Source organism: Mesoplodon densirostris, chromosome 1, assembly GCF_025265405.1.
Source record: "Mesoplodon densirostris isolate mMesDen1 chromosome 1, mMesDen1 primary haplotype, whole genome shotgun sequence".
Lineage (NCBI taxonomy): Eukaryota > Metazoa > Chordata > Mammalia > Artiodactyla > Ziphiidae > Mesoplodon > Mesoplodon densirostris.
The window spans coordinates 404,509-418,737 of NC_082661.1; the positions used below are offsets into that span (position 1 = coordinate 404,509).

Consider the following 14,229-nt stretch of genomic DNA (forward strand, 5'->3'; position numbering starts at 1 on the left):
CTGAATGTCACTGCCCGCAGCCAGGCCCTGTGGTCTTGCATCCGTCCCCCAGAGACACGGGGTCGGAGTGGTACGGGGGGAGGTTCACGCTGCATTTGGTAAGTCTCCCGTAAGTCTGAGACTCAGAAAGGGGCCTGTGGTGACCCTGTTGACTCCAGGGCTTTGTCTTTGGTGAAAGGAATGGGATTTTGCTGCTGATAAATGTAAATTTCAAGGTGAGATTCTGAAAATAGGAAGCTGAAACCAATGGTACCAGAATAAAACAGAATTTTACATAAGGACTGAATGTGGAACTCTGAGGCATATGTGGCGACGTAAATTAATTTAGATTAAAAAATTAAGTTCCAGGGCTTCCCTGGTGGTCCAGTGGGTAAGACTCTGTGCTCCCAATGCAGGGGGCCCGGGTTCGATCCCTGGTCGGGGAACTTGATCCCACATGCATGCTGCAACTAAAGATCCTGCATGCTGCAACTAAGACCTGGTGCAGCCAAAATAAAGAAAAATAAATAAATACCTATTAAAAAATTCAGTTCCTCTGTTGCACTGGCCATGTTTCAGGAGCTCAGTGACCACATGTGGCTGGTGGCTGTCGAATTGGACAGTGTTGTTCTAGAACATTCCCATCACCCCAGAGAGTTCTTTTGCTTGGTGCTGTTACTAGAAACAGCAATGAACCAAGACAAGTCAGACAACACCTGCTTATAAACATGATGAGGACAATGACCCCGGGGGTCTTCAGGAAAGGACCCCCTTATGGGAGATTCTGGTGACAAAAATGACAGGCACGGCAGATGGCGGCAGCCACGGTGACTAACGCGATCTGTGATGACACGAAATGGGACAGGCCGACCCACAGAGCTGCGCGTGAGCAGGGCTGAGTCACATGGGGTCAGGGGTCACAGACAGGCTGGGGAGAAGTAGTGCGGCGCTCTAAAAGCCGTGGTGACTCCGACACGGTGCAGAGGGCAGGTGGCAGCCTGGCGAGGGACACGGGACCTTCTGCTCTGTTGACAAAGGCGGGCTTTCGGGAGAGAACGGTGTGGGTGTGGTGACAAATGTTAGTGAAACATCTGGTAGAAGATAGAACCATAAAATGCAGGTGGAGTAATCATGGCCTAGTTGACACAGTGAAGAGTAAGACTTATCACCCATCAGCCAGGGATCTGACCTTTCTTGGAGGCCAGGAGGGCCCTTGAAGGAACAGATCAGAGCCAAGCACTCAGAAAATGAAGGCAGGAAGGGGATGCCCACGGGGGTCCTGAAGGGGAAGGAACTGGGTTAGACCCACGATGGGCAGAGAAACTGGACCAGAAAGGACAGTGGCTCTCACATGGATAAACGGCCAACAGAGATGGGCCCCAGAGACTCCCCACTGACCGCTGATGGAGGCTGGGCAGGGGCTGCATCCCACTGTGAGGCCCGGGAAGAGGACCAGGATGGGTCACACACAGGGTCCATGCCGGGGACTCCGCAGGGCCTGGATCTGGGCCAGGTGAGGGGGAGGAAAGCCCCACCTGGAGTAGCCGATGTCTGTTTAAAAACTGCAGATTGTAAGTCAGGACAGTTCTGGGAGAGGCCAACCAGCACGTGGGCAGGAGGGCTGGGCAGATGGCAGCGTGTCGGAGCAGACGCAGCACTGAACCCTGAACGCACGCGTGGGGACTGGCAGTGGAGTCCTGTCTGCTCTTGCTGCTGTGACAGAGCACCGCAGACTGGGGGCTTCAGCAGCAAACGCTGGCTGCTTTCTCGCTGTGGCCTCGCCTGGCAGGGAGCAGGACTGAGAGCAAGCTCTCTCATTTCCTTTCTCACAAAGGCACTCATCCCAACTATGAGGCCCTACCCTCATGACATTATCACCTCCCAACACCCACCCCCGCGCCCCCCACCCCACCAACACCTCCACACTGGGGGTTGGTTTCAACATAGGAATCTGGGGACACGTTCAGTCCATAACACAGAGCAGTGTGGTTTTTGGCAGACAAATAAGTTTAGCAGCAGAACCAGGATGAGAGGGAAACATTGCTATTGTGCCTGTTGGCACAGTTGCCCTCCACCCACCAGGGGCACAAAAGTGAGGAAGAAATCACAGACAGGGTTGATGTCCCGTAAGAGAAGGGGGTAATTAGGCAGACCAAAAGCATGGAGGAGGGCTTCCCTGGTGGCGCAGTGGTTGAGAGTCCGCCTGCCGATGCAGGGGACACGGGTTCATGCCCCGGTCCGGGAAGATCCCACATGCCGCGGAATGGCTGGGCCCGTGAGCCATGGCCGCTGAGCCTGCGCGTCCGGAGCCTGTGCTCCGCAACAAGAGAGGCCACGATAGTGAGGGGCCCCCGCTTGCCACAGCTAGAGAAAGCCCTCGCACAGAAACGAAGACCCAACACAGCCATAAATAAATAAATAAATGAATAACGTTCATTCTGCAAGTATTAAAAAAAAAATTTTTTTTTTTTTTTTTTTGGCGGTATGTGGGCCTCTCACTGTTGTGGCCTCTCCCGTTGCGGAGCACAGGCTCCGGACGCGCAGGCCCAATGGCCATGGCTCACGGGCCCAGCCGCTCCATGGCACGTGGGATCCTCCCAGACCGGGGCACGAACCCGTGTCCCCTGCATCGGCAGGCGGACTCTCAACCGCTGCGCCACCAGGGAAGCCCAAAAAATTTTTTTTTAGGGACAGTCTGGACATGGGAGGGAGCACAGGTAGCAGAACTAATTAGAGATAAAGAGTGTAGCCCTATCCAGGGGTAAAGCCCCCAAGTTGATAAGGTTAAATGCCTCTTTGGGGAAAATACATCTAACATTAGGTGTTCCCTTATAACCAATGTATCGCTCATTGGAAATAGCTGCTTTTCTAGTCCCTACAGCACTGATCCTTGATGGATGAACATGCTGTGAAAACGAATTCTCTCTGGCCCCAGCCCTGGAGGAAACAGAATTTGGGTGGAAGGACGAGGGCGCTGAATGAGGCGGGAGCTGGATTCCAACCTACTGGCTGCCCACATGGAAACAAAACCGGCCCCAGGAGCGAGCCTTGGCTACCACCCTGAGTTATGGGGGCGGACGAGGATGAGGGCCCAGGGCTGGTCCTGCACACACAACAGGGCAGCACTAAGAGGACGTGGGGTAAAGGGAAAAAGCAAAGCCAGCCCCAGGGCCCTGAAGCTGTGGGGGGCAGGGCCCCGTGGCAGGGAGCGGAGGACCCACGGTCACTGCTGGAGGTCATCCGAGCTAGTGGTGGCACAGGTACCCTGTTCACCGGGCTCAGTGCACCGCAGGACAGAACGGGCGTGCAGTTGAATTCACGTGGTACGAACACAGGGAACAGCTGGTGGAAATACCAGCTAGATGGGTCCACCAAGCAGCTGGACAGGCGAGCATCAGCTGGTCAGCTGCAGCACTGCTATGAGTCCACATGCTGTAACACACTCGCTAGGATGGCCGAGATAAAAAATCAAAACAGAACATAAGTGTGGATGAGGATGTGGAGAAATTGGAACCCTTGTGCACTGTTGGTGGGAATGTGAAGTGGGTCAGTGGCTGGAGAACAGTCTGGAGGTTTCCCCCCAAATTAAACACGGAACTCCCACGTGATCCGTTAATTCCACTTCTGGATATAAACCCCAAAGAACTGAAAGCAGGGTCTTGAAGAGATATTTGCACACCCCTGTTCACGGCCGTATTATTCACAATAGCTAAAACATGGAAGCAACCTAAGTGTCCACCAACGGATCAATGGAGAAGCGAACTGTGGTCCATCCAGAGAATGGAAGACCATTCAGTCTTAAAAAGGAAGGGAATTCTGCAAAATATGCTGTGACTTGGATGGACCTGGTGGGCATTATTCTAGGAGACAAATAATGTCTGACCCCACTTACGTGAGGTCCCTACAGCAGTCAAATCCACAGAGACAGAAAGTAGGTGCTGGGTGCCAGGGGCTGGGAGAGGGGGCTGCAGAGTTAGTGTTTAATGATTCAGTTTGGGAAGATGAAGTTCTGGAGTTGACGGTGGCGACGGCTGCACACAAAGTGTGAATATCCCTAATGCCATTGAGCTGCACTCTTGAAATGGATAAGATGGTAAACTGAATGTTATGTGCATTTTACCACAATAAAATAAAAAGTGTGAATACACCTAATGCCATTGAGCTGCACTCTTGAAATGGGTAAGATGGTAAACTGAATGTTATGTGCATTTTACCACAATAAAATAAAAAGTGTGAATACACCTAATGCCATTGAGCTGCACTCTTGAAATGGATAAGATGGTAAACTGAATGTTATGTGCATTTTACCACAATAAAATAAAAAGTGTGAATACACCTAATGCCATTGAGCTGCACTCTTGAAATGGGTAAGATGGTAAACTGAATGTTATGTGCATTTTACCACAATAAAATAAAAGGTGTGAATACACCTAATGCCATTGAGCTGCACTCTTGAAATGGATAAGATGGTAAACTGAATGTTATGTGCATTTTACCACAATAAAATAAAAGGTGTGAATACACCTAATGCCATTGAGCTGCACTCTTGAAATGGATAAGATGGTAAACTGAATGTTATGTGCATTTTACCACAATAAAATAAAAGGTGTGAATACACCTAATGCCATTGAGCTGCACTCTTGAAATGGATAAGATGGTAAACTGAATGTTATGTGCATTTTACCACAATAAAATAAAAAGTGTGAATACACCTAATGCCTTGAGCTGCACTCTTGAAATGGGTAAGATGGTAAACTGAATGTTATGTGCATTTTACCACAATAAAATAAAAAGTGTGAATACACCTAATGCCATTGAGCTGCACTCTTGAAATGGGTAAGATGGTAAACTGAATGTTATGTGCATTTTACCACAATAAAATAAAAAGTGTGAATACACCTAATGCCATTGAGCTGCACTCTTGAAATGGGTAAGATGGTAAACTGAATGTTATGTGCATTTTACCACAATAAAATAAAAGGTGTGAATACACCTAATGCCATTGAGCTGCACTCTTGAAATGGATAAGATGGTAAACTGAATGTTATGTGCATTTTACCACAATAAAATAAAAGGTGTGAATACACCTAATGCCATTGAGCTGCACTCTTGAAATGGATAAGATGGTAAACTGAATGTTATGTGCATTTTACCACAATAAAATAAAAGGTGTGAATCTGCTGGCCAAGGGGCCACTGATGAGACGAGGTGGGCAGTCACCAGAGCACTGGTCCTAGGAGACCCTGCTGGGTCGCTGCCCTGCACTTGGGGTCTGGCACAGGGAAAGACGTTCTCATGGCCGGGACACCATCCCACTGGGGTGTGTCCACCGCACAGGTGCAGAGCCAAGCCCAGGATGCCCGGCTTCAGACACGTGTCACAGAGCGGGACAGGGACACACCTCACCCCACAGGCCCACGAGAGAGCCACAGCCAAAGGGAGTCACGGCAGGGCCAGAAGAAGGGACTTGAGAATTTCCACGCATCGGGAATGGCTGAAGTTTAAAACTAAAGCCACTAGCCAAGGAGCTGGGGTGAGACACGCACTCTCCCCTCACCAGGCCGGAAGACGTTAGCGATGCCAGGGGAAGGGGTGTTCAGAGTCTTAACTGCAACATAGGGCCCCAAGGAGAAAGCCACGGGATGTGGCGTCCGGGGCCCCCGGCAACGTGGGCAGTAAGGCAGATGGGTTCTCCTTGGTGCCCCCAAATAGCTCAGACTCGGAGACTTACACGGATTTCAAGCCCCCGAACAGCCTTTCTCCAGAGCAGAGGGTTCCGGCTGACATCGTCCCCACCCCTGGGGGGCTGGCATATTTGCTGGGATGTGTCCCAAGGCTGTCTCAGACCCCCCAGCCCGTGGCTCTTGCCTTCCGGGGGCGTGTGGGGGTGGGGAGGGCTGTTTACAAGCTCGAATCAGCCCACCCCAGATTTTTGGTGGCTTCCGGACTCACAGGGACCAGGGCACAAACAGCCTCGTGGAGCAGAGGCCAGTGGGTCTTAAATGAAGATTTGGGATTTTCACACGGAGCCCCCAGGCCCTGCCATCAGTAGGCGGCTGAAGGACAGGCACACCCTTGGTCTGCCCAGGGTCCCTGCAGGCAGAGGGCCCTACTGGGGCCTCCTGGAAGACGGCTCCAGGAAAGGGCTGGGGGAGGGGCTGATGCCAGAGGGCAAGGACCGTAGGGCCCGTGGGGACACCCTTCCCTCTTTTACTTTGTGGCGCAATCACTTAAGTCTCTGAATGAGCCCCTAGTCGCTGAGAAGCTGCCCCGCATTCAGCCGGAGCCTGCATTGTTATGCTGGCCAGCTCCTCGGGCTACTTCCTCCTTCCCACCCGGCTGTGAGCACCTCCGGCCCCGCCCTGTCCCCACTGGGTCTGATCCACCGGCCCGGGGTGGAGCCCTCAGTTACTATTTGGAAAATGCTCCTGGGGCGATTTTGATAAAGTCCTCTTGAAACTGCAGGGACCCTGGCCTCAGCCAAGGTCGAAGATCTCAGACCCCCAGCCCCAGCTGCCCCCGGCCCAGTCACCTCCCTGGCGACCAAAGGAGCACCTTCCCTGGGCGTGCGTTAGCTCTCCTGCCCCTCCCCCCGCCGCACCTCTTTCCCTGACCCAACTCAGCCAAGAGCCTCAGACTCTTCACTGGGCGGCAGGCGGTGGGCGCTGGAGACTGATCGTACCTCCCCCCACCGGCTCCGCTGAGCCCAGCCGTCGCCATTTCCCTGGACCCTCCCTCCTCCTCCTCCTCCCCGCTCGGCCGGGGTCACCCACCATGGCTGGTCTGACTGGTGGGGAGTCTCGGGGGCAGGGGCAGGAGACCTGGAGAAGCTGGCGTGCAGTGAGGGCCCCGACCTCGGGTTCCACGTGCCCACAGCCCCCTCCCCACTGGAGACTGGCCTGCCAGGGTAGGTAGGACCGGGCAGCATCCCAACGGGGCCCCAGCCCACCCCAGCCCTCCTGGCCCCTCCCCGGGACCCCGAGGCCATTTTAACCTCGCCCTGACCTCCAGCCCTATGTTCCTACCCAGTGCGGGGCCCGCACACACTCACAGGATTAAGTCGGAAAAAGCAATCTTTTTATTTAACCCATACCTAGATTAGGGGTGGGGGAGGGCCGCAGGAGGGGTCAGGGACGAGGGGCGGCCCTGCAGAGAGGACCGCGGCGGCCGGGCCTCACTGGCGCGGGTCGGCCAGGACGCCTCGCTCGGCGGCGGCGCTGCCCAGGATGAAGCCCACGGCCAGGGACACGGTCTGGTCGAAGGAGCCGCGCAGCTGCTCCACGTGCTGGTTCAGGGTCAGCAGCTGGTCACGCAGCGGGCCCAGGATGGACACGATGTCGCCCAGGTGCCCCAGGGTCTGCAGAAGGGCGGCGTTCAGCGACGGCGGCGCGGACTGCGGGGGCACGTGGTCCTCCGGGCGACCAGGCGGCGAGTCGGGATCTTCCCGGGTGGGACCAGGGGACGACGGCGGCGGCGGCGGCGGCGGGCCGGGGGCGCGGAAGGTCTCGGGGTCCTCGGGGCGGCCGGGCGCGGGGGTGAATGTGGAAGCGGCCGTCGGGGAGCCGGGGGCGCGGGGCGCGTCCGCAGACTTGGACGGCGACGGGCTGAACCTGAGCGTCCAGGCGGGGTCCGCGTCGGGGTCTCGGGCGGCGGGCAGCGGTGGGTCGCCTGGAACGCAGAGCGGGTGGTCGCGTGAGGCGCGCCCGCCCCTCCCCCCGGCCCGCAGCCCACCTCCCCCGGTCCGAGGCGCCTCGCCCCTCCCCCACCCCAGCCCACCTACCCGGCTCAGCGGGCGCGGCGGCGGCCGGCCGGCGGCCGCGCGGGGGGCGCCCGGGTCCGGGGGAACGGCGGCGGCCGCGTCTGCGCCCGCTGTCGCCCAGCAGCCCCATTAGCTGGCGGATCTGCGCGTCGAAGGGCCCGGGCGGCTGACCGTGCGCGTCGCGGACCTTGTCCTTGAGGAACTTGTAGCGGCGGCGGCACTGCGCGGGCGTGCGCCGCACCTGCTGGCGGGCCAGCGCGGCCGACACGCGGCGGTAGGTGGGCAGCGCCTGGCGGCGGTCTAGCAGCAGCGCTCGCCACACGGCCGGCTGCAGCAGCGTGCCTAGCAGCAGCTCCGTCTCGCGCGCGCTCCAGGGCGTGCGCTGCGCCGAGCCCGGGGATACGGGTGACCCGGGGGATGCGGGCGACCCGGGGGGCGCGGGCGCCGCCAGCGCGCCGGGCGAGGCGGGCCTCCCGGGCGGGGTCCCTGGGACGCCCCCCGCCAGCCGCGGCTCGGAGTCCGGGCTGGCGGGCGACGGCGGCGCAGGCGGGGGCGGCCGCCGGGGCCGGAGCAGCATCCCGGGGCCGGCGAGCGCGCGGGGGTCGGGGCCGAGGCCCGGGAGAAGCCGCCCACACACGCTCGGTGGGCCCTGCGCGTCCGGCCTCGGTCGGAGCGGACGCCGGAGCCCAGCAGGGTCTAGGCGGCCCTCCCACCGCTCCGCCCCGCCCCGCCCCGCCCCCGCGCACCAAGTTCAACTTGGCTGCTCCGGCGCCTGGGTCTCCTGGCCAGTCTTTGGGCCCCTAGGCCCTGAGCGCGTGGAGCAAAGCTCTGCCCCCGCCCGCCCAGCAGGGAAGAACCCTCCCAACCGCCGTCTGTACTTCTTAAACTGCTCAGTTGCGGTACAAACAAATATGGTTACGTGCCTTGGGCGCGCAAGGTTTGATTTGTCTTTACGCATGTGCCATGACCTTTCACCGCTGCGCAGATGAAGCCATGGAACATTCCAGTTCCAGAGGCTCCCTGGAGCCTCCTCCTTTATCCTTTGGTGCACCCTAGATGGTGTTTGTAAACGTAATTGTGTTCTGGGTCTGCTCCCCGCCCCCTTTTCCTAATGTGGCCTTAGTCTGTGCAGGAGGTGGTGTTCATCACTGCCTGCTGGCAGCTTTCTGCTGGATCTGATAAAGAGCCAGGCCAGGGGTCAGACGTAGTGTCTTAATTCACACACACACTTCACAGAAAGAAACTTCTTTATTCTGATAAAGAATGGCTACAGCTAACATTGTGGTGAATACGGAGTATTGAGCCTCTACCCCCCTGAGAGATTAGGACTAAGACAAGGATGCCCAACGTTATGGCTTCTGCTCAACCTTATTCTAGAAGTCCTAGCCAGAGCGATAAGACAAGAAAAAGGAGTAGGAAGTATAGAGCTAGCAAAGGAAGAAGGAAAACAGCCGCCACTTGCAAATGAGATGGTTGTGTATGTGGAAAGTACACAATCTACAGGCACATTATTAGAATTAATCAATGAGCTTAGCAAGGTCATTGAATACAAAAATAAACGAAAGTCAATTGTATTTCTGTATACTAGCTACAGTAGTTTTATAAAACTCCTTAGTTTGGGATAATTCTGTGTCTGAGTTGCACAGACAGCACAGAGGCCCTAACATCTTACTTGTCCGTGGAACTTTGGCAGAGCTAAGAAGTTAGCGTTGACGAAACCGCAGACTTACTGGGTTGTGCCAGGTTTTCTGCTGATGTCCCTTTTCTGTCCCAGGATCCTATCCCTGTGCTGAGCTGTATTTAGTCATGCTGTCCCTTCAGTCTCCCCTGGGCCGTGGCCGTTTCTAAATCTTGTTTTCCATGTCCTTGACGGTTTGAGGAGACGGGTCAGGTGTTTTGTGGTGTGTCCCTCAATTTGGGTTTGTCTGCTGTCTTCTCATGATTAGAGTGGGGTTCTGGGTTCTGGGACGAGACCCCAGAGGTGATGTGCCATCTTATTAGTTCGTGTTAGGATGCATGATGTCGGCAGACTTGGGGCCATGATGCTGATCCCCATCTCCGGTTAAGGCGGTGCCTGCCTCTCCCCACTGTCAGGTCATCCTCTTCCTGTCCTGCCCTGCAGTGGGGGTTGGTCACCAGGTCCCCTGCCGCCCACACTCGAGGGGGTAACAAACCACACCTCCCAGGGCAACCACATGTACTGTTTGGGTTTCTCCCAGTTCCTCCCGTTTATTTATTCATTCAGTTGTCCGTTTATTCCAGTGGGGACTCATGGACGTTTGTCCTGTTCCTGGGACACAGCCCATCACTGTCGTACATGGGGGCTCAGAGAGTCCAGCTCTGGCTGTGGGGAGTCTTCACAGCTCTTCCCCTTTTGTCCCGTGTCCTTTTGATGTGATCTACCCTCCCACGCCCAAGCCCCACTTTGAGCACTTCCTAGCTCATGGCTCATCTGGTACTTTCCCCACTCAAGCCCTGGAATCAGCCATTTCCTTTTCTTGGAGAATTGAATGGTATCTGGAAACCAGGATTTGGGTACAGGATGCAGCTGCTGCTATTGGGGTGTCACTGCTTCTGGGCCCGTGGTTCTGTGGGCAGTTTTGCTCCCCGGGGGACACTTGGCGATGTCTGGACAATTGTTGGTTGTCACAGCTGGGGGCAGGGGGCGGTGCTGCTGGCATCTAGAGGGCAGAGATCAGAGATGCTGCTAAACACCCTGCAGGCTCAAGACAGCCCCACAGCAGAGAGCCGTCCCCCGACATGTCAGCGAAGCTGTGACTGAGATCCTGCAGTGGCAGCCGGGAAGTGGACCACGCACAACCTGTATCTCGGGTCCCTGACCGCCTCGCACCTTGGGCTTCGTGAGATCCTTTCTTGGATGGCAGGAGGCCTGGTGCCCTCGTTGTCTCCAGCTGTCTACTCGCGTCCCACCCCCCAGCGAGGGCACAGAGGAGCCTCGGAGGGCTGGCCTGGTGCCGGAGAAGCTGCTCCCAGCTGGGGTGCGGTCCTCGCTGCAGTTCTTTTGTCTTCAGCTCAGTCTCCCTTCAGAACAGTGTTCCCCACGGTCACTGAGGTCCACCCCCTGGGGAGTGGGAGAGGCAGTGAGGAGATGCGGCTGCAGGAAGGTGGCAGCTCAAGCCGTCCCGTCCCAGGAGAAGTCCCGCCGTCCTTGCAGCAGGTGTCAGACAGCAGCCGGAAGGACACGAGCCACAGGGAGGGGTGTGGCCAGCACCCAGCCAGCCCCTCGGCCACTTACCCCAGCACCACCGGCCACTCCAAGCCCGTGTCCCAGGCCATGGCCTGACTGCCGGGGTCCCACCAGCCTTCTCCGGGTGGCGGGTGCTGGTGCCGGCCCGGGGGCTGCCTTGGGCTTGATCCCAGCCTGCCGGGCACGGGGGAGTGGGACCCCGTTTGTGGCGGGGGCCTCCCCAGAGCCTGGGTGCGCAGGGCTGGGCTCCATTCAGCGTAGGAGGGGCTGCACGGGGTTGGGGGCGGCTGGTTGGGGTGCTGGCTGGCAGTTCTCAGAAAAACGTGTTGATGTGATCAGAGCCGGTGTAGTGAAGGGAGAGCCGGTCTTCCTGGTGCTTTAGTCGTGTCTCGGGAGGAAGAGGGACCAGGGTCTAGTGGTTCTAAGGTGGCTGAGGACCCCCCGCCCCGGCCCGGACTCCAGAGCCACGTGACCACGGCAACTACTGTCCATAGGAACACGACCCCACCATCTCCCCGTCTTTGTTGGTGTCCACCAACCCTCAGCTCTTCTACTGGGACCCTTCCCGGTGGTGACCAAGCCCCGGAAACACCCCAGCCTGCCCCCGGCAAGGATGAGCCGGCTGTTTGGCCTGTGGGCTGCGGACGAGGTCTGGGTGGCCGGACGCCAGGATGGGCAGGGCTTGTGGCAGACAGGCGCGGGCCGTGGTGCCCGGAGGCCTTGGCAGGTCAGCGACTGTGGGAGGTTGGCTGTCTCCTCCTCCGGCGGCAGATATGTCCCGGGCAGCGGGGTGAGTCTGCCTGCTCACGGGCCCTGGGTGGTGGGGTTTCGCCCTCTGTGCACCATCAGAGGACATCGCCGTGGCCTGAGCTTCCTCGTCCCCTCGTCCCCTCCCGCCTTCATGAGCAGCCCTGAAGACGTCTTCGTCTGGCTTGAGGAAGCCACCCTGACCCACGAAGCAGGTAAACACGAGGAGCCCGCGAAGGCCATCTTGGTAGAAAGGACTTTATTTAGAAACCTCAACCGCACGTGAGGGCGACATGCAGACAGTCGTGCTGGAGCCGAAGCCTGGCCGCTCCCCCAGATAAACCGGTTGTTACAGTTGGAATGTTTATTTGCGCTGGGTGCTAACCTCGTTTCGGGCTTTGTGGCGCTATCTTTGTTGAATTCAAATCCTGAAAATGTAGGCGTTGACCTGCAGAACCAAATTCTCATGTAAAAGCCACGTTTGCAGGGCCAGGGGTGCCTCTCATGTTCCACGAAAGCGGGACGTAGATGTCGCGAATGAATATGTGTGGGAAGACACATCTTGACGATAGAAGTTCAGTGTTTTCTCACAGATGATGGTTTTCCTAGAAATACCATGAGCTGGCTGCGCTAAAGAATCATTAATTCTAAAACTTAAAAGAACAGTATTGGGTCTTGCAGCGATTTGCAACGTAAAAACTTTGGTGCCTGGGATGGTGCCAGGGCTCTGGCCTCCCTGCTGTGGAGGTGTGACGGGCTGTCCTGGTCCCGTGCCCCTGGCCCAGCGCGGTTTGGAAGCAGCCCTGGGGAAGAGCTTGGTACCACCGAGGCAGAAGACTTCATGTCCTCGTCAGAAGGCGCTGGTGACGGCCAGCCTCAGGAGCTAGGCGTGGGCGTGCGCATCACATGCATGGCTGCTGAAGACTGGGGGGACCCGGCCATGGCCCTACAGCCCCTAGGCCCCCAGGTAGGGCAGAGGGAAGCTCTCCGTGCCCCTGAGGCTGTGTCTCTGCTTTGGAGCGGCTGTCTGAGTCCTGCATGCTTTGGAAGCAGAGCCTCAGCTCAGGTGTACCCGCCCCACCAGGAAGTGCTCTCAGTGGTGGGGCGGTGGGCACAGGGGCCACGGGGCACTTGGGAGCTGCCAGTGTGGAGCCACGAGGCACCCTCCGGCAGCAGGAGGCCGGGCTGGGACGGAGGCAAGGCCGGGCCTCTTGCCGGGAAGGGCTGCGAGGCTCTGGCACCCGCACCTGGGCCTGGGTGAGCAGCCAGGGGGTGGGGCTGGAGGAGGGGGAGGTCCGGCAGGGAGGGACTGTGAGCCCAGGGTGGGGCTTGGGCCCCCGGAAGCCTCAGGGGCCCCAAGGGAAGGTTTCAGAACCCCCTGGGATCTGTGGTTGGCAGGGGGGTCAGAGGTCAGTCTTGGCCCTTCGTTGTTGGGCAGACATACACCAGACTCGTGGGAACACTGCTCAGTGGGCGCTTGGGTTTAAAGCCTGAGCTGGGTGCTGGGGTGCGGGGTTTCTGGGGGCTGAATGGCCAGAGAATTGAGTGAAACCTGTTTATCTCTGAGAAATATAAATGGGTATTTGGCTCCTGGAGAGCTTACTCACCCTATTTTGGTTAAAATTTTAAATCTTTCAATTTAATTTAAAAGTTCTCTTAGAAACCCCCCTCAGCCTCTCCTGGCGCCGTCTCTCGGGTCTGGGTCTGAGCCCATGCTCCCGCCCTGGTGCCCCTCCTGGGCCGTGGGGGCCCCTGTCTGACACGGCAGGCACGGCCCCCTCCGCCCCAGGTCTGTCCTCGGTGTGGACTCCACACCCAGACTCGCTGTCCGGCGCTACTGGAACGTGGCTTTCATTCTCCGCAGCTTGTCCTGAATCTTCTTGGGGTGCTTCTCGCTGGCCACCTGGTGGGAGCCAGCCCTGCTGTCCTCGGCCAGAATGGAGATGTCGGCCCCGCTGAATCGGGCGATTCTCTGCTTGAGGTGGGACTGCAGCTTGGGGTCGGGGGCGAACGTGTAGGGGTTCTCCTGGAACGCGTGGACCTGGCTCGCCACCTTGGCGATGTTTCTTTGTTGGGGGAAGAAACGAAACGTGAGTTTGCACGAGTCTGCAGCCAGTGGGTTCCCAGCCTGCTGTCAGGCCCTGTCCCAACCAGGCAGCATCAAAGTCCAAACTCCGAGGGACCAGTCCGCCCTTGACCCTGAGGCCTGCCCGGCCTCCACCTGACTGCCATGTGGACGATGAAGTCAGGGAAGAGGATGGAGTGGGGTGCAAGGTCGTGGGGGGAGGGTCTCCCTGGAGACAGGGTGGCACTGTCCTGAGAGGCAGTGCGGGCCTGGGGCGCCGCGGAGGGACGTGGGCCTGGAGCTCCTAAGGAGCGGCCGGCCCCAGGGTGGGCTTCCGAGGGCACCTCTGTGCCTTCTGGGGCCAAAAGGAGCAACGATTGCCTTTGGCTGGGAGTGTCTGAGTCCCTGGCAGGGTCACGGTGGTGGTCGTCACCAACAGCCCCCCAGTCTCCTCCTCCCAGGTGGGTCCGC

The 14,229-nt window shown here is 58.0% G+C and overlaps 2 protein-coding genes across 2 annotated transcripts in view; both read right to left on the reverse strand.

Moving 5' to 3' along the window:
- Window positions 1-7,153: 7,153 nt before the first annotated feature.
- On the reverse strand, window positions 7,154-8,315 carry UTF1 (undifferentiated embryonic cell transcription factor 1). Its single transcript, XM_060091550.1, has 2 exons — window positions 7,760-8,315; window positions 7,154-7,647 (listed from the first exon to the last, which is right to left on the reverse strand). The coding sequence occupies exons 1-2, from the start codon at window positions 8,313-8,315 to the stop codon at window positions 7,154-7,156; spliced, it is 1,050 nt and encodes a 349-aa protein (XP_059947533.1).
- A 5,212-nt stretch (window positions 8,316-13,527) lies between these two features.
- The window catches only part of KNDC1 (kinase non-catalytic C-lobe domain containing 1), a 56,938-nt gene continuing 56,236 nt past the window's right edge, over window positions 13,528-14,229 (reverse strand). Inside the window, exon 31 of the mRNA XM_060090169.1 lies at window positions 13,528-13,759. Coding sequence (XP_059946152.1) covers window positions 13,528-13,759 — 232 coding nt within the window. The remainder of the gene's footprint in view (window positions 13,760-14,229) is intronic.